This window comes from Myodes glareolus, chromosome 3 (genome assembly GCF_982192425.1).
Source record: "Myodes glareolus chromosome 3, mMyoGla1.1, whole genome shotgun sequence".
Classification (NCBI taxonomy): Eukaryota; Metazoa; Chordata; class Mammalia; order Rodentia; family Cricetidae; genus Myodes; species Myodes glareolus.
This window is the reverse complement of record NC_142028.1, coordinates 12,972,861-13,000,840: the sequence shown is the minus strand read 5'-3', so window position 1 is coordinate 13,000,840 and position 27,980 is coordinate 12,972,861. Positions and strand designations below refer to the sequence as shown.

At 38.0% G+C, this 27,980-nt stretch overlaps 1 protein-coding gene across 8 annotated transcripts in view; it reads left to right on the top strand.

Moving 5' to 3' along the window:
- Pik3c2g (phosphatidylinositol-4-phosphate 3-kinase catalytic subunit type 2 gamma) overlaps positions 1 to 27,980 on the top strand; it is a 364,812-nt gene that overhangs the window by 43,166 nt on the left and 293,666 nt on the right. For all 8 annotated transcript variants that reach the window (XM_087904035.1, XM_087904037.1, XM_087904036.1 and 5 more), the window contains 4 exons: positions 3,230 to 3,384; positions 7,516 to 7,630; positions 21,823 to 21,925; positions 27,885 to 27,955. In XM_087904035.1, the coding sequence (XP_087760161.1) occupies positions 3,230 to 3,384; positions 7,516 to 7,630; positions 21,823 to 21,925; positions 27,885 to 27,955 (444 nt within the window). The remainder of the gene's footprint in view (positions 1 to 3,229; positions 3,385 to 7,515; positions 7,631 to 21,822; positions 21,926 to 27,884; positions 27,956 to 27,980) is intronic.

Sequence of the window (27,980 nt, the reverse complement as noted above, 5' to 3'; positions counted from 1 at the left end):
CTTTACTGAGTGAGGTAACCCAGACCCAAAAAGAGGAATATGGTATGTACTCACTCCTAAGTGGATTCTAGCTATAATTAAAGGACATTGAGCCTATAATTCGTTATCCTAGTGAAGTTGATACATTTTCTTTAGTCTTCTTGATTTTTATTTATTTGAAACTTTTGTCTTAAATAAAAGAAATACATATTTCTTTGATGGTTCGGCTTCCAACTAATAGATAAAAGTAGATTAAAGATTTGAACCACTAACTAATTTAAAGGATATTTTTGTTCCTAAAATTTCTTCATTTATTTATATAAGTTCATATTTTAAAATAAAAAATAAAAATAATGTTAGAGATAGCTAAAATCAAAACCAACCAAAAACATCACTGACAACCACTTTTGAAGACTCTCTCTCTCTCTCTCTCTCTCTCTCTCTCACACACACACACACACACAAACACACACATTCACACAAATATATATATATATATATATATATATATATACAAACTGTATGAATGTTCAATTTTTCATTAATTCCTTGCTAATTTATGAAGCAAAAATCTAAAGGATCCCTTAGATTCTTAAATTGGAATCATTAAAGACAACAATATTGATGCTTTCATTACTAAAATGAAGCTCAGCAGTTAAGAGCATTTGCTACTCTTACAGAGGGCCCAAGTATGAATTCCAGCACCCACATCTGGTCGTTCACAACCACCTGTCATTCCTGCTCCAGGGAATCTGGTGTGCTCTTACATGCCCATTTTCACCTGCACATGCCCAATTTTAGTATTTGGGCATCTGCACTGGCCTGCCCTTGGGATCCTGACAGAATATGTCCTCAGCAGCAGCCACTAAGAGCACCCCCTGTGTAATCTTCTACTTTGTCTTTCAAAAGGTGGGTCTTGCCCTCCTCCTCCTCCTCCTCCTCCTCCTCCTCTTCCTCCTCCTCCTCCTCCTCCTCCTCCTCCTCCTCCTCCTCCTCCTCCTCCTCCTTCTTCTTCTCTCTCTCTCTCTCTCTCTCTCTCTCTCTCTCTCTCTCTCTCTCCCCTTCTCTCTCTTTCTCTTCCATCACTCTTGTTTCCAGGGACTGGTCTCTGGCTCCCTCTTTGCCCCCTTCTTTGTTCCCTTCTCTGCCCCTTCTACCTCCTCTTCCAATAAACCTCCTATATGAGCTTTGCTGCATAGCATTACTTCTTCCCACCATTTTTAAATAAATTACAACACCCACGTGTAGAAATGTGCATATACACATAATTTAAAATTTTTAATAAAAACAAGTCTTCCAAGCTGTAATTTGGTAATTCCTACCTACATAGTGTGAGCAACAGCTATCTTAATGCATCACTAAAGGGAGCATTTATAAACTCCAACAATGCTTCTATTTTCTAACATGTAGTTATTCTTAGATGATAAAATGTGGATGCTACAGCGAAAGGGATGTGTCTTAATGATTTTGTCAGTGACTTGTGCTGTGTGTTCCAAACTCTTAAAAGGCACTTTTCCCCATTGATTTCTTTTTAAGTAATCATGAGCACCAAAGCAACCAACCTCATGGTAAGGTTGGTGTAGTGAAGAGATATGAATGATTACATCTGTCGCTTACATGTCTGTGTGCATAATGATTTCCAATCTAAGCACAGTATTCCCTTAATAAGATCTGTTACAATTCACTCAGTACTTTAAATTCTCAATTCAAAACTAAACAAGGAAATAAGAAAATCAATTTGAAATATGATGACCAAGTTTCACAAGACATTCTCCCAACCCACAATGAAATAGATCTGAATATCTTATTGTATTTATTTTTCGAATAATTAAATACGGTTAGTTAAATGTTATTAGCATTCATTTATGCACCTGTTGAAGATATTCTTAATTTCTTGATTGGATTATTTTGACATAATTTTTCAAATCTTATTTAAAAAGAAATACCATATGATTATGAAACATAGTATAATTCCGTAATACACAAAAGAAATCCCAGTTCACACTGAATGCCCTGCAAAGGTTAGGGAAGAATCAATCATGAGTTTGCACTTTAAATTTAACTGCCCCCAATGGAAGAACCTGAAATTGTTCATGCACTGAACAGTATCTTGTTATGTAAGTGCCAATATCTGAATCCGAGAGGGGACAGAAAGCATCCCTGTGCTATACACCTCAAGGCCCGCCCCACACTGACACACTTCTTCCAGCTGGAATCCACATCTTAAAAGTTCCTCTACTTCTATAAAGTGCAATACAATCTGGAGACCAAGTGTTCGAACACATGGGCATGTGAGACCATGGATAATATTTTACATGAGTCAAACATGAAGGATTCAAAGATTAATATAGAATCATATTTTTCCATTTAAGAAGTGTTTAGATGTCAGTAAAACCAACACAAATAAATTCCAGCAAGATTTTGTTTGACCACAGGAAGTATTTTGTATGTGTTGGCATCTTTGGAGTGTGTTCTACATATGGCATTAAACATGGGCCCACAGGGGCCCGTCATGGCAATGCAGACTGATCATTATGATGCTTTACATGGCTTCAGAGTCTGTAAATCCTTTATGTCTTTGCTGTTTAACCCTCACACAAAGCCTTTGAAGTAGGTGGTAACAGCTCCTTTTGTGTGTAAAGAGGCAAGTCAAATAGTGTGTCTCTGACTCTAAGATTCCAAAGCAGAAGCTTGAGAATTCAAACTCAAGGTGTTCCAAGCATTAACTTTTTAGCAATTCTTTGACTCCAATGTTTGCTAATTTTTCAGCATGTACTCATATCTCGATTGTTTTTGTAAAATCCACAGCTTTAAAGATTTTAGAGAAACAAGAATGTTGTGGCTTAGGCCACAACAAAAAAAATCAAGATCCAAAGCGTACTCAAAGCTTTAGAGAACTAGGCATGTGCCGGATCTGAGGGAGGAGCCATGGCATCCGAACCAAAGTCAGAAGTAAGTCACGCTGCACTGGCTGGATCCTCCTGTCTCTTGTTAGAAAGCACATTCTCAATAATTTTAATTGGAACATTCCCAAGAAGTCTAGGGATGCCTCTGTCCTTGTTCTTGGTTGTAATTTCTACTAAACCAGCTTGAGTACATGCGCCATGCCACAGAGGGAAGGTGGCTGCTTGGTTTTCAGGGTTATAGATCCTGCTGGGGTTCTTTTTAATTGGGTGATAGTTTTAAAAAAAATAATAAAATGTTGCAGATCATGTCCTAAGCCCTTTTATCCTTTGTGCATACTTTTCAGAATAAGAGAATCGTATAGTGCAAGTGATATTAATTCCAATTCTGGAAAGATCTGGGCAATCACTACGGTTTACCCATCCCAGCTCTTCGAGGGCACCAAGTTTAGAGTAAATGTTTCTATTAATGCGGCACAGACGCTTCATCTTCTGCCACAAGGTAAGAAAACTCACAAGCAGACACGCAAATCTCAGTATCAGTAGACATCCTGAAATCACTAAAGGAACCACCATTTGGTACTGTTTTACCCTGAAGGGAAGTAAGAGGAAATCAGCCATGAGCTATTTATTGAAGACATCTGAGTTGTGAATAGGGAGTCTCTGTACATAGCTCTCCAGAAATCTTTGTTTCCTTGCAATTTATAATAGCAGGTGGAGCAAGTTTTTGGCGTGATTTAAAATAGATGGAATTTCTAAAGCTTTCCAGATGAAGATGACGTGTAAGTGAAAATGTCATTTCCTACCCAGCAGGAACAAGTACTTTGTTCAGGTGGGTGAATAAATCGTGAGAAAGGGAGTGAGACGGCAACTGCCCCCACCATGAGAAATTTAAGAGCTCTGTGCAGCCTACGCTAACCCAGTTATCAATACAGTTGACTGAGAATGAGCCCCTGGCTATGGTTCCAAGAAGTTTATATTATATCATTTTTACTAGGCATTTTCTTTTCTATTACTTGAAGATTTTTTTAAAGTTATATAGAATGCTGGGTTTTTTTGGTTTTGGTTTTGGGTTTTTGTTTTTTGTTTGTTGGTTGGTCTTTTATATTTCAGAGCAATGCTTGCTTACTAATCTAGCTGTGACTACATGGGTTATTACTCAATACCAGGCAACAATTTTCAGATACACAGTGGACTAGGAAGTGTTTTTCACTGGTTAATATTTGTACTGTCTTCCTCCTCGCTCTAGCTGAGGCTGGAGTAAGCACAGAGGATACAGACAGAGACCTGGTGGGTTGCTATACCAGCTAAAAATCTGGCTTTAAACCAAGTCATGCTGATTGAAGCAGAAAAGAAAACATTCTTAAACAATATAAGTGTTTCTTATAGAGTTTAAGAGTAGGAATGTGTCAAAAATGCCAAAACTCAGAATTCCCTTAAAGCCCCAAGCTGGTCTCTCTGTCACTCTTTCCCACAGCTTGTTCTCAGCTGATTCACTCATTGACTTGTTTCTCCAAAACAAGAAAAAAAAGCCAAGCCTTCAAGCATGCACACTGTTTGTTCAATGACCACTATAGTCAGTCTGTCTCTCTCTTAGATCCAGCTCCCAATATTCAAAATCTGGACTGTGTTTCTCCAGCCAATGGTGCTGTATTTTGATCTCATCAGCACAGATTCTGAGTCCAGGTGCTTAAGTTTCTGGAGGCCTAAGGGTTAAAGAATGAGAAGAGCTGCATGAAATGAACAGAACGATTCTATCACGGGCTACAAAAAATGCCAGTATAAATCTACTTAAAGGAAGCCCTGGTACGTGTTTGCTGACAATATGTGAATGAGAAGCATCACTTGATGATAAAGGCTTAAGGATAAAGATAGTGGCTTCAGGTTCAGGCATACTAAATATGAGACACCCAACAGGTCACAAGCAACAGGCGACAGGAGACATCATTTCACAGGAGCTCAGTAGACCATTCTCTGAAGCTCCACACACACTCTGGGTAACTAGTTGCTTGGAACTGAAGGAATTCAGAAGGTGTTTGGGACCAGTCCTCTTTGGAACTTTCTCTTCTGTAGTCTTCCCACAGACCTGACAATAGAAACTATGTTTCCTCACTCCACAGCTAGGCAAAAACACTTACGAATATTGTACTAACTATCCATTACCTTTCCATGTGTAAGCTTCCTGTAATGAAACTTTAAGGTCTGTCTTGTCTCAGAGTAAATCTTAGACTCATCTGCTCTGAAAAAAAAAAAGCTAAAGTAGGGGAGAAAGAAGGTAGACAGTGGACTGTGCAGTCTTGCATGAACATTAAGAGAATATTTGTAACTAAGTAATAATCTGTATATGCTTCATGTAGCTCAGCACCTGCAGCCCTGACAAAAGGAAAGTCAAACCGAGGTGTTTTTGGAGATTCTTTCTGTTGTTTAACAGAGTTCTTTGCCAATAATTTTGTCAGTGGCCTCGTTTTGAGCTAACTTTAATTCATACCATCTTTTCAATATTCCCAAGCTATAATATCATTAAGTTTTCTCTGCCAGGATAATGTATGGCCATCTGCCCTTCCCTCATGACCTCTTCTCTATAACTTTTTATCTAACAATTTCTATAATGACATCTTGATCTACCATAAAAAATATATGTTAAATGTAGCATGTCTCGGTTTTATGGCAGTAACACCAATTGTACGACTCTGTTATGTTACCCCGTTTTAGTCAAAGTTGTTTTTTTCCCAACAAGAAGAGGAAAAAGAAAAGGAAAAGATGAGGAGGAGGAGGAAGAAGAAAATGAAGAAGAGAAAGAAGAAGAAGAAGGAGGAGGAGGAGGAGGGGAAGAGAAGGAGGAGGAGGAGGTGATGCAGGAGAATTGTGTGTGTTCTGTCAATCATATTTTAATAAAATGCTGATTGGCCAGGCAGGCAGTATAGGCAGGAAAACCAGACAGGAAGTAGAGGTGATGCAATGAGAACAGGAGAATTCTGGGAAGCAGGGAGGTTCCTCTGCCACTCCTGTGCAGACCACCGAAGAGGCAGCATGTAACTTGCCCAGCTGAGAAAGGTACGGAGCCATTATGGCTAACATAGATGAGAATAATGGGTTAATATAAGTTATAAGAGTTAACAAGAAGCCTGACCTAATGGGCCAATCAGTTTATAAACTTATGGAGTCCTGTGTGTGATTTTCCTTGGGGTATGCCAGTTGTGGGGTACTGGGCGGGACAGAAACCCCAACAAGCCGGCCCTCATGTTACAAGAAGGAGAAGGAGAAGGAGAAGGAGAAGGAGAAGGAGAAGGAGAAGGAGAAGGAGAAGGAGAAGGAGAAGGAGAAGGAGAAGGAGAAGAAGAAGAAGAAGAAGAAGAAGAAGAAGAAGAAGAAGAAGAAGAAGAAGAAGAAGAAGAAGAAGAAGAAGAAGCAAATATAAAATAAACCACAGTTAAGTAAAATTCCACTGGAAAATGCAGTTGGACATTTAAAATTGTCTTCTAAAAATTCTTACTGGCTGAGTATCTGCAGGAGTCAGCACTACCCGCTTTCAGTGATTGTCTCACACTGAAAGTTCATTGGTTCAAACTGAAAGTTCGTTGACTCACACTAAAAATGCAAGCATGAAACATTTAAAATATATTGACCACATTGATCTATTTTGTTTCTGTCAACCAAATGTCATATTCACAAAGAGTAGAGACTATGTCATTACAAACTTTTTGATAAGGAAGCTCAGCCCCAGCGGTTGAAGAACATGTTTATGTAAATCTACTAAAAAAATAAAGTCTATATTATATCCATGATTTAGCATAAAACAGAGAACCACAGTTTATGGTAGTAAAATTATCTTAATATCAAGTCAATAGCATATATTTAAAAAAAATATTTATGTTTATTTTACTTTTATGTTTATATGTGTGAGCACAAATGTATGTACCTGCAACATGTATGTGCAGTGCCTGCTGAGGCCAGAAGTGGTCACCATCTCTGCTGGAACTGAGGTTACAGGTGTCTGTGATGTTCCAGATGTTGGTGCAAACCAAACTCGGGTTCATGCTAGGGCAAAAAGTTCTCCTTATCGCTAACCCACCTTTCCTGCCCCAAACGTATCTCTTTCATTTTCTTTTAAAAGTTTATTTTATTTTTTATTATGAGTGTGGATGTTTTGCCTGCATGTTTGTCTCTTGCTGTGCATGCATCTGGTGCCCTTGGAGAGAAAACACAACCTCGAATCTCCTAGAACAGGAGTTATAAACAATTGGGAACTGCCGTAGGTGCTGAGAATTGAACTCATGTCCTCTGGAAGAGCAGCCAGTGCTCTTAAGTGCAGAACCATCTGTCTAGTCTCCTAAGAATATCTATTGTGCAGAGCCATAATGGATCAAACGGTTTTAATGCGAGAAGCACAATAACTAGCGTTGACATTTTCCATTCAGACAGAACCGAACTTAAAAATGATTGCAAGCACCCTTTGTCTAAAATAACCACGAACCTAATAAATAGACAAATAAATGTGTTGTACTTTAATCCCCCCTGGTGGAGCTAGCTGGCTACAATGCTTCGTAATGAGATTATCAGGTTTTGTGCTCAAAAGCTTCACAGCCAATGTTTCAGACGCTCTACTCACTTTCATTATTCACTTCTTTTCCAGCTAATTATCTTGTCAAAGACCTAATTGCTGAGATTCTGCTTTTATGTGCAAATGAGCAGCTTTCCCCCAACGAGTATCTTCTAAGAGTGCGTGGCTCTGAAGAGTTTTTACAGATGTAAGTATCTTATTAAAGTCATTTTTGGTTGCTATAATTTGTCAGTTTTAAGCAGCAAGCTTTTATTTTACTGTGTTTTAAAAAGACATCTTACAAACAGTATGTCTGTTGAGGATATGCTAATGGAGTACTCTAGGCTTAGGTATGTGAATGCTTGGTCTCCAAATGACGGTGCTGTTGTGTGACATTTTGAAACCTTTGGGATGCAGTGTCTAGTCACTAGAGGGTTGGTTTTGAGGGTTACACCTCTGCTTTCTGATCCACCAGGATATGAGAATCTACAGCCACAAGCTCCCATCTAAACAAACAGAGCACCCTTGCCATGTTAGCATCCCTAACATGATGGGTGGCACCCCCTAAAACCTTCCCCCTTAAGCCATTTCTGCACTTGCCCAAAGTCATGGGAAAGTAATTAGTGTAGAAACCATGCTGGGAAAAGAACTCAGAGTCTCGCACTAGCAGCCCCGTGACATGAAGTTATGACTTACAAATTAAATTTTATCCTCTGTGGAAAGATTTGGAAATTTTGTGAATCATATCGGTGATCTATCTTCCTTTTAATATTATTTTATATTATTATGTATTTTTATGTATAGATATAATGATTTGTGTGTTATTGTTTTAAGTGTATCGATGTTTCACCTGCATGTATACCTGTCTGTGTACCATGTGCATAGAATGCCTAGGAGGCCAGAAAGAGCATCAGATCCCTTGGAATTGGAGTTACCCACAATTGTGAACTAAGATGAGGATGCTGGCATTGAACCCCGGTCCTCTGGAAGAATAGCAAGAACTTTTAACTGCTAAGCAATCTCTCTACACCCCCCCCAAAAAGATGTTTTATACGAACTGTGACTTGTGTGACTTGGGGTGACAAACTGCTTCAAATATCCTAGGATGATGATCCCCAGTGAAGGAGACTTTCAGCTTTAAAACTCAGAAGCTATTGGGTACTCTACCTGTAATGATTCTATTTGGAAAGATTACAGTTTGGAGTATAAATTAGTTCTTTAGTAATAAATAATGATTTTTAAAATATAGGAATGTTGAGATTAAGAATTATAATAATTTTCATAAAACAATAAGTTGTTAGTTTATACTTATTTTATTTTTCATGAATTTTATTATAAAATTTGCAAATCAAAACACACTGATACCAACCAGATAAAAAGTCTATACATCTCACTGAACTTCTAGATAGTTGAATGGCCATTTAAAAGGTGTGGGCTGGATTTAGATTTTAGATTTTACACTTTCAACTATCAAACTATTTTTATGCATTTAATAATTTAATATCAAAACCATTTTTATCCATTTATCCACCACACACAGATGAGCAAGAGAGAGAGAGAGAGAGAGAGAGAGAGAGAGAGAGAGAGAGAGAGAGATCCAATGTAGACTTAAAACCATATAAATAATTAGCTTTGTATCCTCTTCATATCTCAAGTCCATCTTTGCATTCAGTTCTTCCTGTCTCCTGCTATCAACCATCGTGAACTACTCCCCAGTCCGGATGGCTATCATCAAGAAATCCAACAACAGATGTAGGTGCAGATGTAGACAGAAAGGAACCCTTATTCACTGCTGTGCAAGTTAATACAGCCAGTGTGGAAGTTACTGTGAAGACTTTGCACAAATTTAAAACAATAATGACCACATGGCCCAGTTGTTTCACTCCTGGTAATATAACCAGAGAACTCCAGAGCAACTTAGAGATATTTTACCTCCATATTTATTGCTACTTTATTCATGACAGAAATTAATTTAAATCAACCAAATTTTACATCAGCAGATTAATAAATAAGGATAATTTGGTACATACACAAACACACATATAAATCCTATTCAACTCCACATAAAAAGATAATCATAAGAGTTATACTCTTAACAGTGGTCAAAAATTTTAGAAAGAAAAATACAGCAATTGCCCCCGCATCTGCATTCTAGCCAATAACATATGTACTTGTGAAAACAAATGTTCTTGAGGAAACAGTACTCAGAAAAAACATTAAGTTTTAAAAACTTTTAAAAATAATTTAGACAGTTCACTAAGACAACCTGAAGCCTGCTATGAATTTAAACTTTAAATATTTATTTAGTTTTTTAAAAATCATTTTCAGTTATCACAACAAGCCACTCACTTGTCGTTCCTTAGGGACCAGCCTGGAAAACACAAGGCAGCTTTAAGAAAAGATAAATACTTCTCTGTAATAGAACACAAAGACTCAAATGTTTTGCAGTCATGTTTTTCCCTTGTGTTTGTTCATGATTATAAATTTTACGAACATCCCATGAGACCAAAAAGCATTCTGTTTGAGAGTTTCATTTGGTCGTTGTTCTAACACAAATGCATTTGAAAATACGTCGGAGATGAATCACACCCAATCCAATAGTCCGGGGTACCAGATTAACTGGGAGTGACTCCTTGAACTTCTTGTTTGACTTTTTTTGTTATGAGTTATAACAATAATTGTCATATTGTAGTCATGATTGCTTTGCTACATAATGCAAATAAACATTATTTATCTGTTTGAGGCACATTCAACAACAAGGCTGGTGTTTTCCCTCAGCCTATGATTGTAGCTTATATTCAATTCAACCTCAATAAAATGTTATAGTTTATTTGATTTCATCATGACCCATATCAAAAAAATGTCTTCTGAATACATAAACTTCTAACCTCATGCCTGGTCTTCAATGCCAAAAACTGAGATCAAAGAACATGAAAGAACTTCAAATATCTGCGCCAAATTTTAGCAGGAGGAAGTATAACACAGGAAACTGTATCACCAAAGAGGTCACACTTCCAGAATGTGTGATTTTCAGGATATGTTTTTTTTTAAAAACTGTTTCCAATAAGTAAAGCACCCATAAAGACTTCAGTCATTGTCTCATTGAAGTGTTACACAGAATATATTACATGCTTTCATGTTTATATGATTTTTGTTATGCACAGCAACATGGGTTTTCAATATTTTTATAGTCATCTAATTGTCTTAATCAGGTTGGTCAGGTTGGACAGTGAGGAAGTTGCAGAGTATTTGCATGACTTAATTACATTCATTAGCTCCCTAAAAATAACTGAGGAACCAAAATACTCAAAGTAGTGTGTATGTATGTGTGTGTGCATATATAAAATAATTTGAGTTACAGTTTTCCAATATTGATATATTTATGTTTGACATCCAGATAGTATTACCATTCTTTAGAATATCCAAAGAAATATAGATATGCTATTTAAATTTTATTTTTCAATTAATTATTGTATCATTTTTCTAAAGAGTATCTATAGAATGTAAAAATCTGCTCATGAGGCTCCCTGGGGAGCTGGAGAAATAGCCCAGTAGGTGAAGTGCTTGTAGAAGCAGAGGGACCAGAGTTCATACCCCTAGCACCTGAGCTCATCCCCTTAGCACCCATGTTAAAGTTCCTTATGGGGATGTGGTCCTTTTGTTCCAGTGCATTCTGGCCAGCATGTCTAGCTGAAATGACGAGTTTCCAGTTCAGTGAGAGACTCTGTCTCAAAAGTGCTGAAGAGAGTGATTGAGGAAGACATGCTAGCATTAACCTCTGGCTCATACACATCTGCATTGTTAGCCATACTTGCATACACTTGTGTACATAGAACTCACATGAAAAGAAATGTTTTCTACAGAAGAAACTCGTGTAACATGCAGCAAATGAATTATGAAATAAGAAATACTTTAGACCTTCATCCTGACACTCCTACTGGTCTGGAATATTCTATTTGATAAAATTGCAATGATAACAATAGCATCTGTCAGTAAGTCATAATCGCTTGCTTTGTGTTGTCTAGACATCTAAGATCATGGAGCACATCCAGGAGATAGTTATTATAGTGCCCTACTTTATACATGGGAACATTCAATCTTTCTTCCAGGTCATACAGAGCTAGAATAAAAAGTAAATTCAAACTGATATTTGCTTGAACTGCTCTGACTTTCCACTGTAAAACACTTGATTGGAATTCAGGAAAGAAACAGTACTAGTTTTTTGTGCTGTGGTCATCAGAAAAATACACACAATTTTGCAGGGGTTGGGAAGAGTAGAGACAGAGGGTCAGAGTCGCCCGTTCCCACAGTACTAAAAGTGACATTTACAAATGTTTGATCAGCGAATTAAAATACACAGATGACTCCAACACAATCCCTGCTGTCTTCCTGGCCCTAGTATGAGTGTCATTATAAGACTGGAAATCAACAGACTGCAGGTCAGGGGGAGGCAGGTGAATAACAAGAACTGAAAGTTGTGCACAGAAAAGTCAATGACCAAGTTCTACTAAAGCATGAGCACCCAGACAGGCACTCTGTGATCGATTGTCTCAACAGCTCAAAATATGGAAAATGTACTAATAATTTGTTCTTACAAATAACCACCAACCAACAAAAAACAGGCTCAAGAAAGTGAGTCGCAATTCAAATGGACAAGGGTACTAAAAGAGTTTAAGAAACATGCATTTAAACAGCCAATTATTATTACGTTTTAATAAAAACATGTTAAAATACTGAGGAAGTCCAGTAAAATAATTGGCATCGTTCAAAAAGTTGTTAAGATGTAAATGGATGCAACAGGAGCTGAAGGGAATTTGCTCCAAATATAAAATTCATCTAAAGACTTTATAGTGTCTTTAATCTGCTAAGCAATTCTGCTTCTACAACTTGTCTTTTTAAAGACCAGGCCTCGTGTCTATCAAGCCAGCCTTGAACCTGCTGTGTTGTCCCATTAACTTCTGATCCTCCTGTCTCTCCCTCTGAAATGCTGGGAGTGCAGACATATCCCAATCCCCTGCACTCAGGTTACAAGGGGTCAATAGGACCAGGGAGGGCTTCATGCACATCAGGTAAGCACCTACAGACGGAGCTACATCCTCAACCCTTTGCCTTTACAAATATTTCTAAGGAAAATTTATAAATGTATAAAAACCTGACTCAGGAAAGCTTAAGAAAAAGAGACCAAAAATAGGAAAAACAGTAAAGACACTAAATTCCCCACACATGGCTAGAAGTTTCATATTGTGTTACTGTATTTTAATTGTCATTGTAAATTTCTGCTTACATGCATTTTTTAAATTTTCAGGGTAATGTAAGTAAATAAATATCATCAAAACAAACCTTTTACATAATGGGAAGCACGGTCATTCCTTTCTGTTGACAGGGCAAACTATCCTCTGCTGATGTCAAATTTCTTCATCCCTTGAAAATGAGATTTTATATAATATGCTGTATTATGAATAGAAAGTCAGTTCAAGGTTTATAACAGAAATTTCTTCAGGTTTATTATAATCCCACATAAACTTTATATAAAATATTCAGTAATGTGAAACATAGAATCATGGTACCTGCCAATTAACATCAGAATAAATACAACTGAGAGACAGAAATCACTTGGATTATTCATAAAATATTAAATTCTTCACCACCGTTCTGCTCGTTGGCCTCCAGTACAATAACCATGGAGAGAGGTCTCTTCAGTAACCCACTTCACACAGCTTCCTCCAGCAGGCTGGCACCATCTGACTTTCCAGTTGCAGCCTGCAGTCAGAAACAGGAGTTTTCCTCATGCTTGAGCACAAGAGGGGGAAAGACACCCGGAGCTTGATGAGCTATTCACTACTTAACTGCATTTGTCTTCTCTCTGGGGTGATGACCGTTGCACCTTCATTTCAGCTTGACACTTCTCACACATGCTATTCATAACTAAGAAGAAAGACACCAATGCAGTGTTAACCGCTGTCTGGAGGCCCAGCGTCTACAAAAAATACAAGTTTTTCTTAACATGAATCTATGTGCTTTAAAATTTTTTTCTCTCGAAGACCTTGCGGCCTTACTTTCTAATCAATTTATAAATAATTCTCCTCAGTCGCTACTGTGTGAAACAATAAAGTTGGCTCTGTATAAGAGCTTTTGCTGAATAAATCATGACTTCACACTCAATAGGAAACCACCAGTAATTCCCATGAAGAAATTGAATATTCTTTGTTTCTTAATTCCATGGTCAAGTTTGTCTTAATTTAAACAACACAAGACAGACTTTGCTTATTATTTAATTTACTTTACTGTTGTCAAAAATGATAGAACCCAGAGGATTACATTTTAAAAAATATGAGGAAAGAAAATGAAATCCTATAGTGCCTGAACGCCTCATTTTGAAAAAGGCATATGTCTTTGAATTTGAATTAAGATGGCAGCATCTATGTCTTCTTTCATCAGCAGCATTGATTAGGTTGAGGAGACTTTCCACCAGAGAGTCTGCTTTCTCTTTCTCTACAGAAGATGTTATATTCCTTTTGTTTTCAGTTTTTAATTATGCAAATGTCTGTGTGTCTCTGTGTGAATACGTGCACGTGCATGCAGGTGCCCTTAAAGACAAAAAGAGAGCAATTGATACCCTGGAACTAGAGTTATGGAAGATTGTAAAGAACCATACGGGTGCTGGGCAGTGAACCTGGGTCTTCTTTAAGAGTAGCCATTGTTATTAACTGCTGAGCCTTCTCTCCAGTGCCGTAGTCCTTTTCTAACTATAAGACAATCTTATTTAAATATTAAATCTCAATCATACTTGTTGAGATCTGGGAAAGTAGAGACTGAAAGACCATGAGTTCAAGTTCATCCTCAGCTGCATAACAAATCTAAGGTCAGCTTGGGCTACATGAGACTCCGTGTCTACCTAAAGCATAAATCACCTTACTTAGAATTTAAAATCATCTTGAAGATTTTCCCTTTATAAATGCTTTCAGCTCATCTCCATAATTCGTATAGGTTGGACCATTAAACACTTGATTGTAAAGTGTAGTTGCCTTCTATTCAAAGTAAAATTTAAACCTGTAGTCACAAGTGAGAGAAATATTAAGGCACACACAGTTTAGGACAATACTGCAGAGTAATGGGCAGTAGGCACTGGGTTTTAGCCATTCTGGGCGTGTATCTTCTCAACAAAATTAGGAATAGCATTTAGCAAAGAAATGAATATTTTTTTTAACCACATTTAAAGACTCTGCTATACATTTTGAACTTTTGTTGAGCACCCAGGGCTTCATTAGTCAGAACCCAGGGCTGTCACAGAGTAGAAAGGAGCAAGTCCCCACTGAGCCCTCTCATGCAGCTGAGAGCATGTTGTGTCTGGTGCAGTAGAAGACCTTGGGTTACTTTCATTTTGTTCATTCCCAGGACATTTTCTAAAGTTTTAAATTAATTGTAGTATCAATTCACAACTAGTTGACCACAAAAATAGCAAACAACAGACTTGCATTTGATTCTTAGTCAATCATTCAAATTTGAACAATACAGGTTGCTTGGCGGATAGTTAAGTAATCTTCATCAGGTTCATCTTCTTATTTAGCTTCTCTAGGATCATGAATAATAGGCTCAAAGACCTTTAATTATGGTTAGAATCCACTTATGAGTGAGTACATACCATATTCCTCTTTTTCGGTCTGGCTTACCTCACTCAGTAAAGTGTTTTCTATTTCCATCCACTTGCATGCAAAATTCAAGATGTCATTGTTTTTTACCACTGAGTAAAACTTTAATGTGTATATGTTCCACACCTTTTTTAACCATTCTTCTATTGAGGGGCACCTAGGCTGTTTCCAGGTTCTGGCTATTACAAATAGTGCTGCTATGAACATAGTTGAACAAATGCTTTTGTAGTATGTTAGGGAATCTCTAGGGTATATTCCCAAGAGTGGAATTGCTGGGTCTTGAGGGAGGTTGACTCCCAGTTTCCTGAGAAACGGCCACACTGATTTGCACAGTGGCTGCACAAGTTTGCATTCCCACCAACAATGGATGAGTGTTCCCCTCACCCCACATCCTCTCCAGCATAGGCTATCGTTGGTGTTTTTGACTTTAGCTATTCTGACAGGTGTAAGATGGTATCTCAAAGTGGTTTTGATTTGCATTTCCCTGATCGCTAAGGAGGTTGAGCCTACCAAGAGAGATTGTATTAGTTAAGCTTATGCTGCTGTGACAAATCATCCTGGCAAAGCACCGTAAGGAAGGAAGGAAGGAATGATTCATTTTGATTGATGGCACCAGAAAAAGAGGTCTGTCGTGGAAAGGAAGGCATGGCAACAGTCAGAGAAAGCATAGTGGTCGGAACAGGAAGATCACATATCTGCCCACACACAAAGCAGAGGGGGATGAAGGGGACGAGCTATAAAGCCTCAAAACCCATTCCCAATGATATACTTCCTTCAGCAAGGATCCCTTTCCTAAGGCTACCAAAACCTTTCTGGACCAGACGCTAGTCCAGGACCAGGTGCTCAAGTCATTAATCATATGGGACATTATTGTAGAATATTATTTTAAGGTGCATTGCTTTTTATGCTGCATTTGTTTAACTCTGTGAAGCTGTGGGTTTTTTCTTTTCTTTTTTTTTTTTTTTTTTGCCTCGCTAAAGCACCTGACGGTCTAATAAAGAGCTCAATGTCCAATAGCGAGACAGGACCAAGGGTAGGTAGGGCTAGCATGCAGAGAGTATAAATAGAAGGAGAAATCTGGAAGAGGGAAGCAACAAGGACAAGAAGAGGACAAAAGGGGTCAGTCACACAGTCAGCCACAGCGTAAGCATGAAAGGGAGATATACAGAAGAAAAGGGAAAAGCCAGGGGCAAAAGGCAGTGGTGATAATTTAAGTTTTGAAAAGCTGGCTAGAAACACACCACGCTAAGGCTGGCATTTATAAGTAATAATAGGTCTCTCCATGTGTGATTTATTTGGGTGCTGTGTGGCAGGCCCCCAAAGCAGCAAAAAAAGCCTAATGAGTATAGAGTAAAAAAGAAACAACAACAGGACATTTCTCATTCAAACCATGACACATACTTTGTCTCAAAATAACACAGAGAAAATAATGCTTCGAACCTTATTATCCTATTAATCTGTGGTATATATTTATTGCAAAAATAGCACCCGTGTGAATGTAGATGTAAAGTGAACCCACTGTTATGAGAATCCGCATCCACACCTGTACATTATTATAATCCTTTTCCCCCATAAGACATGTATGAATATTTGCATATCGTTTTGATAGTATGCTTATTATTCATTATTTACATAAATAGAGTGCCATAATTTTACTTTCAAATAGCATGAGCTATTTGCGAGTAGGAAATAGGGGTAATTATGTACACGTATTTAACCTTTCATCTTAAGCAGCTTCTCTGTACATAGCTGTTCCTAGGATGTTAAGTAGCATGCAACTAGAGTCAAGGAGTCCTTGGGAGAATAAATAACCGATTGCGGAAATATTTTTTTTCCCAAAGTTTATTAAATTATAAAAGTTTCCATTTCCGCCCCTCCTCCCAACACCCTCCCACTCCCCCCACTCCCTCTCCCCCTCCGTCTCTATCCCTAAGAGCAGTCAGGGTTTCCTGCCCAGTGGGAAGTTCAAGTTCCTCCCCCCTCCCTCCAGGTCCAGGAAGGTGAGTATCCAAACAGACTGGATCCCAAAAATCCAGTATATGCAGAGGAAACAAGTCCCAGTGTCATTGTCAATGGCTTTTCAAAAAGACTCCAGGCCAGCCACATCCAGAGAATCCGGCCACATTCAGAGAATCTGGTTGGATCACGTGCTCCTTCAGTCCCAGTCTAACTGGCCTTGGTGAACTCTCCTTAGATCAGTCCCCTTGTATCAGTGGGTGATCGCACCCCTCGCAGTCTTGATTTCCTTTTTCATGTTCTTCCTCCTTCTGCTCCTCATTTGGACCTTGGGGGTCTCAGTCCGGTGCTCCAATGTGGGTCTCCATCTGTATCGCCATCCATCGCCAGATGAAGGTTCCCTCTGGTCTTGCCTTCTTTGCTCACGTTCTCTTTCCTTCTGCTTCTCGTTTGGACCTAGGGAGTTAAGTCAAGTGTTCCAATGTGGGTCTCTGATTCTATCTCCATCCATCGACAGATGAAGGTTCTGGCTCTCTTGTCTATTTCCAATCTCCAGGAGGATAACTACATGATTTTTTTCAGGTTCACCTTCTTATTTAGCTTCTCTAGGATCTCGAATAATAGGCTCAAAGACCTTTAATTATGGCTAGAATCCACTTATGAGTGAATACATACCATATTCCTCTTTTTGAGTCTGGCTTATCTCACTCAGTAAAGCGTTTTCTATGTCCATCCATTTGCATGCAAAATTCAAGATGTCATTGTTTTTTACCGCTGAGTAAAACTCTAATGTATATATGTTCCACACCTTCTTTAACCATTCTTCTATTGAGGGGCACCTTGGTTGTTTCCAGGTTCTGGCTATTACAAATAGTGCTGCTATGAACATAGTTGAACAAATGCTTTTGTGGTATGACAGGGCATCTCCTGGGTATATTCCCAAGAGTGGAATTGAATGAAAGTAGATCCATATCTATCACAATGCACAAAAATCAAGTCCAAATGGATTAAAGACCTCAACATTAATCTGACCACTTTGAACCAGATGGAAGAGAAAGTGGGAAGTAGTCTACAAGACATAGGCACAGGAGACCACTTCCTAGGTAGAACCCCAGTAGCACAGACAATAAGAGAATCAATGAATAAATGGGACCTCCTGAAACTGAGAAGCTTCTGTAAAGCAAAGGACACTGTCAGTAAGACAAAAAGGCTACCTTCTGACTGGGAGAAGATCTTCACCAACCCCTCATCAGATAAAGGCCTGATCTCCAAAATATACAAAGAACTCAAGAAACTAGACACTAAAACTCTAATTAACCCAATTAAAAAATGGGGTGCTGATCTGAACAGAGAATTCTCAACAGAAGAACTTCGAATGGCCAAAAGACACTTAAGGTCATGCTCAACATCCTTAGCAATCAGGGAAATGCAAACCAAAACAACTATGATATACCATTTTATACCGGTCAGATTAGCTAAAGTCAAAAACACCAATGATAGCCTATGCTGGAGAGGATGTGGAGAGAGGGGAACTCTCATCCATTGTTGGTGGGAATGCAAACTTGTGCAGCCACTGTGGAAATCAGTGTGGCGGTTTCTCGGGAAACTGGGAGTCAACCTCCCTCAAGACCCAGCAATTCCGATTGCGGAAATCTTGATACATGAATAATAAAAGAAGCATAAACGTTTGTCTGTTTCATAGAGATTCAGTTAATTGAAAAGGTAAAGTTTTGCATATGATTATTAAAATATATGCCCAAGAGTCATATTTAAAATCTAGATATCCAAGCTGACATTGTGATTTCTGTGTTCACATTCTGAGTTATATGATATTGTCAACTTGGCCAGTTCTTTTGATGCTCAAACCTGTCCCTACAATGCCCTCTTCTGTCGCCAAACTATGCCATTCTCTTTCTCTTGAAACATTAACCTCCTTCTTCTCCTCTTGGGTTGTGGAATCCTCAGACAGAGATTGATTCTCCCTCCTCTCATTAATGCACTACACTCTACATAGAAGCGATTTATTTACTTGTTTTTCAATGCTTTCCTCAGCCTTCGCTTTTTTTCTCTCTAACACAACAATAACAGGTGGCCTAGTTTTTCTCAAGTCACAAAAAATGTAAAAAATATATTTGTTTAAAATATGTATTTTATCATTTATTTGTGTATATGAGTTTGTGTGCAAGCATGTCCCACTGCATATTGGTTGGTGACAGTGGGGATCAGAGGGAGGGGTTGAATTCCTGGAGTTGCTGTTACAGGCTTCTCTGAACAGCCTAGTGTGAGGGCTGAGAACCAAACTCAGTTTCTGTGCCATATTTCTAGCTCTCCTGTTTAACTAAAAAAAAAATAGATACAAGCACTATGTCAACATGTAGTCAGTAGTACTGAGATATTTTGTATTGCTTCTTATGGTAAACCTTCACAACAGTGTGTTTTTTACACTTATAGCACATGGTAATCTAGTCAGCCTTAGCATATAACTGGTATTGAGTGTCCAAAGACCATTACAGTAAACAGCTCAACCCTAGGTTGAGCTATATAAAGTAATATTGCAGTTAGATACAAGAATGACAACTCTAAATTCTCAATTAAAAATTAAAGAGGTCCTAGAGAGATGACTCGGTAGTTAAGAGCACTGGTTGCTTTTCCAAAAGACCCAGCTTCAATTGCTAGCATCCAAATGGTGGCTAACAACCATTTGTAACCCCAGTTCCAGGAGTTTTGATATCCTCTTCTGTCCTCCATAGGCACCCAGCTACAGACATAGGTAAAACACTCATATACGTAAATTAAAAACAAATAATCTTTTCTAAAGTTATAGATAATTTAAAGTATTTTAACAGTGTGATGTACTTATCTGACATGATTAGGAACAAATATTCCCAGATATTCAATAAACTCTTAGTGGAAAAGACCCCAAATGGCTACATTAAATTTTCATTTTGGTAATCTTCATATGAAGCATGATTAATAAAACCTCAGAGACAGATATTGGGGTTCAACCTGAAAACCAGAGAAGAAAAGCAGCCAGTCACTGGTTCTTACCTCAACCTCAGTTTTAAATGGCGATCCTGTCTCCAGAAAACCTCAGAATGAGAATGAAACTGAGACTGAGAGCTATCTTCTCCTGTTTGATAATCCTCTCTCGTTCTGGGATTAAGTGCGTACACGATTACCACCCGGTTTCTATAGCAAACTAGTTTGGCTATTGGAATTAAAGGTGTGTGTCATTGCTGCCTGGTCTGTAAGGCCAGTGTATCTTTTCTGATCTTCAGGCAAGCTTTATTTTTTAAAAAAAGCAAATGAAATGCCACTACATCCGTACATTTAAAAAAGACCTTTTAGCAGAATACTTTAGCACAATACACCTTTGCAATAACTAACAGTCAGAGATACTGGAATTTACAGCTGTATTGAAGAATGTTAGAACCCAGAGGATTAAAAATGTATTCTTAAAAGCTACAGAGAAACCCTGTCTCAAAAAAAAAAAAAAAGAAAAAGAAAGAAAAGAAAAGAAAAGAAAAAGAAATCCAATAGTAACTAAAACCTTCCTTTGAAAATGTCATGTGTATTAACATCTAATTAAGATGGTGTATCTGTCTCTTCCTTCATCATCAGCACTGATTAGTGACGGCGCTTTCCTCTGGAGAGTCCTCTCTTTCCTGGCCTCTCCAGTGCACATTATCTTTTCTCTCTTTTCTTAGGTTTTCCTTCATTTTTCTCTAGAATAACAAGAGTCAATAAAAGGTCATATTATTTAAAACTTTTCTTACAAATCACAATAGCAATCAATGTGTAAAACACTTTAGTGTTGTATGCAATTCACATGGATTTAATATGTAGAAAGTATTATTTCAAAATGTCAGAATTGCTGGTGATACAAAAGTCCTTTTTTGTTTTACAGAAAAACAATTCTTGTTTGGTATGGCATGCTTTTAATTGAATATTAATTTTGCCCATCATGTAAATTGTATTTGGGAAAATAATTTACAGGGTAAAAAGTGCTTAGAAATAGAAAGAAACAAAGTCAATACATACCCCTTTAATACAAAATGACTTTTTATATTAATTTTCTTTTTTGGCGTGTAACCTGTACTATACTATATAATTAAATGATTAGTTGTTATATATTTAATGCATTATTTTAGTATTACATATTATAATTATACAAGTATAAAAATATGAAATAAATTAGACAAAATTGTCTTGTTAATCCGTTGATCAGTTCTAAGGAAGACAGTATTTAATTCCAGATAGTTTAAGTTTAATTGGCATAACTAATGTAATAGAGCTGGTAAATATGCCTTGAAAGTCCACACTGTTTCCAGAATATCACTCTGCTGACTGGATAAAATGGTCCCCATACAGACATCGTAGCAACAACTAGGCCAATCCAAAACATGTTGAGGTAGCTTGTTGAAATCAACTCTGAACACATATAGATTATCCTGTACTGTAATTTAATATGCCCATTCCACAAGTAGTCATTTTCTTCAATGCATTAAAAATTTCAGTACATTGTCATATACAGCTAGACATGCATATCTTCTTTAAGTATTCATTTAACATAGTACTCAAATGTATATATGTAATGTATAAATATTCGTAGGAACATGGATGAATGCAATGCATACATGTGCTCACAATTTACCATTACCAAACTTTACTAGGCTAAGTTTTAAGAAAAAAGAGACAATGAAGTCATCAAGGGAAGCATGACTTAAAACATTTTGGAGAATTTTTGTGAAGTTATAATTGTGTTTATCCTTTTCCTCATGTTCTTCTTCTTCAGGGATCAGTGTTTAGGAAGCCACAAAATATTTCAGAAAAGTAAATCTGTTTTTCAACTTCATCTTCAGAAAAACAGAGACGCCCCAGGAAAGTTCTGTCAGAAGGTAAGACTTTCTAAATGTGGGTGTCAGTTTGGCACATTGAAACATTTAAGGAACATAGTTCTATCTTGATGGCTTGCTGCCAGTTTGCAATTACTTAGTTTAATGAACAGGTGTTTATTTCAGTATAGTTATTAAACCATGATACAATATTTTCATGAAATTCTTTAACAATACAGACTGAAACAATAATAATGAACTTGTAACTTTAACCTTTAGGTGGTAAGCTGGAAATTTGTCTCAATATACCCCAAAATTCATAAGTTGGAGGCTGAACCTCCAAGGGTTAGGATTTAAGAGACAACATCAAATGGTACACACCTAACTTTAGAAGAGATCAGAGAACAAGTTCTTATTAAAATCAATGCCCATGTGAGAGGTTGGATGTTCTCCATTGGAATAAAGCCTGGAAGGCTGCAATTTGGGCAATTTGGGCAGATGCTTCTCCTTGAACTTAAACCCCTTGGCCTCTATAACTATAAAAAGTCTATTGTTTTAACAATCTATGGTACTAATGGTATTATTTGGCTATAGCATCTCGGGACAGCAGGCCAATTGATTTCTTAAAAAAACAGTTTGTGAGAGACCTACTGAGGTCCCAATATGCATGCTTCCACATAATCACTCAGAAACAATAGGAAACACAAATATAAACAAGAGCCCCACTAGTGGCAGAAAAATAGCACAGTCCTTGTCCTGTGTGAAGACTATTATGTCTTGTCAATGTAGCTTAAATCCAACCAGATTAATATTCATGACTGCATATAATAATCTGTCTAGAAAGGGATGAGGGTACTTAATGATATGATTTCATGGGGTTAGATGTGGATTTTATTCCCTGTGTGATATCTTAGATACTCCCAGCCCAAATTGCACAGTGAGCATGGACTTTGCTATTTTGTCAGGTTTCAACCAAGGAATCTTCTGCTTTAAGCAGAAATCCCAGCGTCCTGTCATTTCCATCAGATAACAGATTTCTAGTGTGTGATTTTTTTCTTTATGGTATGAGCTGTTTCATCATAAAAATAAATGTCAGAAATCACATCCATTTGCAATATATCTATGTGGAATATAACATAATGAGGCCAAAAGAGAGTTGTTTAGAAATTTCTCCTGGGACTGACTTCTGGCTCAGTGATTGTTGACAGTTCCAGGACTGTACATCTAAAATCTAGGCAGAGTAATATCACAAAATCCAACTGATACCTCAATGCTAATAAGCTTATGTTTCTTCAAATTACCTTCAATGTTGCAAAAAAAGTTGAAACTGTGATATTTTATTGCCACACAGGGAGGAAGAAGAAACATGTGGCTCTAATTTACTTGTTGATAAAATAATTTTTGACTTGTGTAGTAGTCCACAAATCACTAGCACTCCTCTCATATAAATTAACGTACTTAGGAGTTGGAGAGTTTGCTCAGTGGCTAAAAATTCTTGGTGGTTTTGCAGAAGAGTTAAGTTCAACCCCTAAAACCCAGATGCAGTGGCTGACTACTGCCCATAACTCCAGCTCCAGTGTACACAGTGCCCCCTTCTGGTACCCACAAGCATCTGCACACAGATGCATATACGCATACATAATCACACATGCATAAACTGAATTAAGAACTAAAAATTGTTAAAGATCTAAAACTCACTCAATTCTAACACACTGATATAATGTTCTTAAAGCATGTTTTATATGAGACATTTATCTAAAAATATTTCATATTCATGATTCTGTTAAAACAAATACAGAAACAGCATCCCACTGTAATTATCTCAGGTTTCAGAAATGGAACCAGAGATCTTAGGTTTGAGCCAAGCCACGGAGCTTCAGAGATTGCACACTGTCCTTCCAACTTACATAGGAGAAAGACATTGATTCATACGCTACACTGTGTTTAGATTTGAGATAAATGATATCTGGACAAAATTTTCATTCTATGGGTATAGTTGTCAAACTACAGTCACTTGAGGAAAGGGGTCCTCAAAGGAAGAATCGTCTCTCTTAGGTTGTTCTGTGAGCTCATCTGGGGCTCATTTTCTGAATGATGGTTAACAGCTCAGGTTCTAGCCCCACTGTGGTTGGTGTCAGGCCCCACAGTGGATCTGGAACAGACTGAGCCGGCCATGGGAAGAGAGCCAATAAGCATAGTTCTTCCATGGCTCGCTGCAGGTCCCCTGTTTTGGCTTCTGTCCATGACAGACTGTAAAATGTAAGATAAAACAAACCATTCCCACACACACACACACACACACACACACAAGCTGGTTTTGGACAGCATTTTATCATAGTGATGGAGAAGCTAAGTAGGACAATGTGTATTTTCATTTACTTTCTTTTGTCTTCTCTAGCTATATCCACCCTGTCCAAAGCCTGTGATACCATAGAGATTTAAAAATGAACCCCATTGTGTGTGTATTAGGTTGTAGGCTCTAACCACAGCTCTTAAAGGATTAACTAGGTGAAGTGGGGGAAAGCAGGTGATAAATACTCTTGTCTCCCTATCATCAGCAGGTCAATTTATAAACCAAAGCATTTAACTGGGGGCTCACAGTTCCTGAGGGTTAGAGTCAATGACCAACATGGAAGGGAAGGTGACTGCAAGCGAACCAGAGGAGCATCGTTCTGCTGTAGCAGTTAGGCACTTGGCTTCATCTAATCTACAAGCAGGAGGCAAAGGGAGTGCTACCTTAAATTGGCATAGAATTTTGAAACCTCAAAGCCCACCTCCAACAAGTGAAACAACTCCTGTAATAAGACCACACCTCCTAATCCTTTTCAAACAGATCCACCAACTGGTGACCATGCATTCAAATATGTGAGCCTAAGGGGGGCATTCTCACACAAGTCACCATAGTTCCTGTCTTAGTTAGCTGACATAAGTTAGAGTCAGCTCAGAAAACTTCATCTGAGGAACTATTCCCATCAGATGGGCTGGTGGGTGTGTCTGTGGGGCATTTTCTTGATTAGTAATTGATGTAGAAGAGTACAGTCCACTGTGGACAGTATCCTCCATGGGAAAGGGGGCCTGGGCTGTGTATGAAAAGTAGTAAAGCTGCATTTCTCTGTGGTCTCTGTTTCTGTTCCTGTCTTGTGGTTTCTGCCTTGAATTCCAGTCTTGCCTTCCCTCAGTGATATAACCCATAAGCCAAACACACCATTTCCTCTGCAATTTATTTTGGTCATGGTGTTTTCATCACATAGGCAGAGAGCCAACCAGGAGAGCTGCTTCCATTTCAACACAACTTTAACAAACATTCTCTTCTTGCAGTGCTGGTGAATTGAATACATCTGGTATAGCTCATTGGTTTTACTTTTTTATTTTTTTAATTACCATACTTATAATAACTGGCCCTTATTTTTATAGTCTTCATAAACAGTGAATGTTCTTTCTTAATTTTACTTTTAAAGTGATATGAAATTCTTTTATTTTCAGAATTTCAACTGTAAAAATTATGAAAAACATAGTTTCTTTCTGGGAAGATCGTAGATGTAGTTACCTTTCTACATTAAACCAGGAATGCAGTCATTGATACCACTTGACTCAATCTATTGGACTTGTTGCCTTTCAGCAGTTACCTTAGTGATTTCTAATTGTGCAAAGCCTTACGGCACTCAATTCATCTCCACTGCTGTGATTGGTTAGTGAGTAACCTAATGGTCATTAGAAATCAACTTAGGTTTCAAAATTTTTAATGCTCTCACCTCAGTGAAATACAATGTAAATAACTGAATACCTTTCGCTTAACATTTCAATTCTCTTTTAAAATCTTTCAAAAGTGCTGATCAAAAGTGCTGTTGCAACTGTGTAAACTAATCACAGAAACACGATTTCCCTCTAGCTCAGAGGATGTTCACAGAACAATGACAGTAATAGAATTTTTTTTTTCAAAATGAGATCTTGCCAATTCTTAATCCTCCTGCCTCAGTCTCTCAAATTCTGAGAACTGGCTCAGTAATATATTTCAAATGAGAGATAAAAAGTCAATTTATTTTTTTTCCTTAAGACAAAAATACTGTGTCAGTTTTAGGAAAAATGAAGTGCACAGTATGTTCCATGGCAACTGAAGGTTCTCTCTGTACTTTCTAGATACTTCACAAAACATTTCTAGGAACCAGAGAGATAAATCATTGGTTAATAGCACTGGCTGCTCTTACAGAGTCCTCAGGTTCAGTTCCCAGCATCCACAAAACAACTCACATTCTTATTCAACTTCAGTTCCAGGGATCCAGTACATTCTACTGGCTGCAGCTATCGCAACATATGATGTCATATGTACAAGCAGGCAAACGTCATACAAGTAAAATAAGTAAATGCTTGAAATCAGTATTCCTAATAAATGGCAATAGAAAAAAAAGACCAATTTTCTACTCCTCCTCCTCAAAAAGCATGTCTAGGGGCAAATAAAAAGCTTTCACAGTATATATGAGGATTTAATATGGAGACATGAAATAAAATTATTTCACCCATAAATAAAAGTTATTTACAAGCTTGCTTTGATTTAACATCTGTGGAAATTGAAGTTCTACGTGTTACAACATCTTAACTACATTAGTTATCTAAAGTATCTCTAAAACATTAGTCGCATGGCACACACACACACACACACACACACACACACACACACACGCGCGCGCGCGCGCGCCCCTAAATTCTTCTGCCTTTTTTTTCCAGTAAGGATTCTTGCAAAACCTGTGCCAAAGAGCTTCTTAGCAAGGCATATCCTTCGTTGTAATGGCATGGGTTGACCACACGAGGGCAACAAATTCAACCGTCTCTCTTTCTCACCTCCCCACCCCTTGTAATTCCCCGTGTTTTATCAAATTTTATATAGCTAAACTTTAGTTTTCTCTGTTTCAAAAAGAAAAACAATATCAGTGTCACAATTTTTGCCATAACCACCCTGGTGACTCTAATGTAACGTCCTCCCTCTTAGCATTTCTGCGCTGTTTCTAACAGCACGCTCCCAAACTTGCTGTATAATCCTGACATAGTTCCTTCCATGCCACCTTGTTCCTATTCAGCCTACTCACAGAACTAGACCGCGTAAAAATGAATTCACCTTTGACCTACAGCAATACCTAGGACTTTCTTCTGATATTTTCTGTCAGGAACACAGGCAGTTTTAAAAATAGAGTGTATGAGCTCAAAGCACTTACAACCCAGGTAAGAACAGGTTCCAACAACAAAACTTGTCGCCCCCGTGTGGTCAACAGTGCCATTGCGCTGAAGATAGGACACTGAGCCCTTGTAAATAGTTTGCATGTACTATGTACATGCTCGAATCAAGGGAAGTGTGTGTGAGTGTGTGTGTGTGTGTGTGTGTGTGTGTGTGTGTGTGTGTATTCAGTTATGTGAGCCTGTGCATAAGGGCCATAATACTGTTTAAAGGTAGACACTCCTGTCAAAATATTAATTGCCAATTAATAACTTCAAGGACCTATATTACTGACAGCTGTAATTTATTTGCCACCATGAGTGGCTCTCTTACACTTCAGCAATAGGACACAGTAAAGAAAAAAAATTGGAATCATAGGTGTCTTCTATCAGGTGTCACACTGCCATGGCTTGGTGAGCACACAGAAGAAGAAAAGGAGGGAGATGAAGAGACAGAGGCTCAAGAGGAGAGTAGAAAGGGAAGGAAAGGGAGATGGGGAAAGAGAGGAGAAAAGTAGAAAAATTGGTGTCAAAAGCCAGCCTCCTTATTAGGAGAAATTACTGTTTGACCTGGGTGGTACCCAGATGCTTTCCCAGCATCCTAGGGGTTTATCCTCATCCAAAGCTCAGCTTACTGTTTCACTTGGAAAGAGAGCTCACACCGTTAAGGAAAGTAGTGGAAGCTATTTAAAACCAAGCCTTAAAACGACAGAGAGAGGTTATCAAAGAGGAGAGTGAAGCGACAGCAGGAAGCTATTTTTATCTGCTCCTCATTCCTGTTCACTCCATAAATATTAATACAGTTTTCTGTCTACAGAGTGAAGATGACCACAGCCTGTTTCATCTGAATCAGCTCCTAGAATTTACACATATTTGGAAAATATCCAGGTAAGATGTTCTATCTCTCACCAAA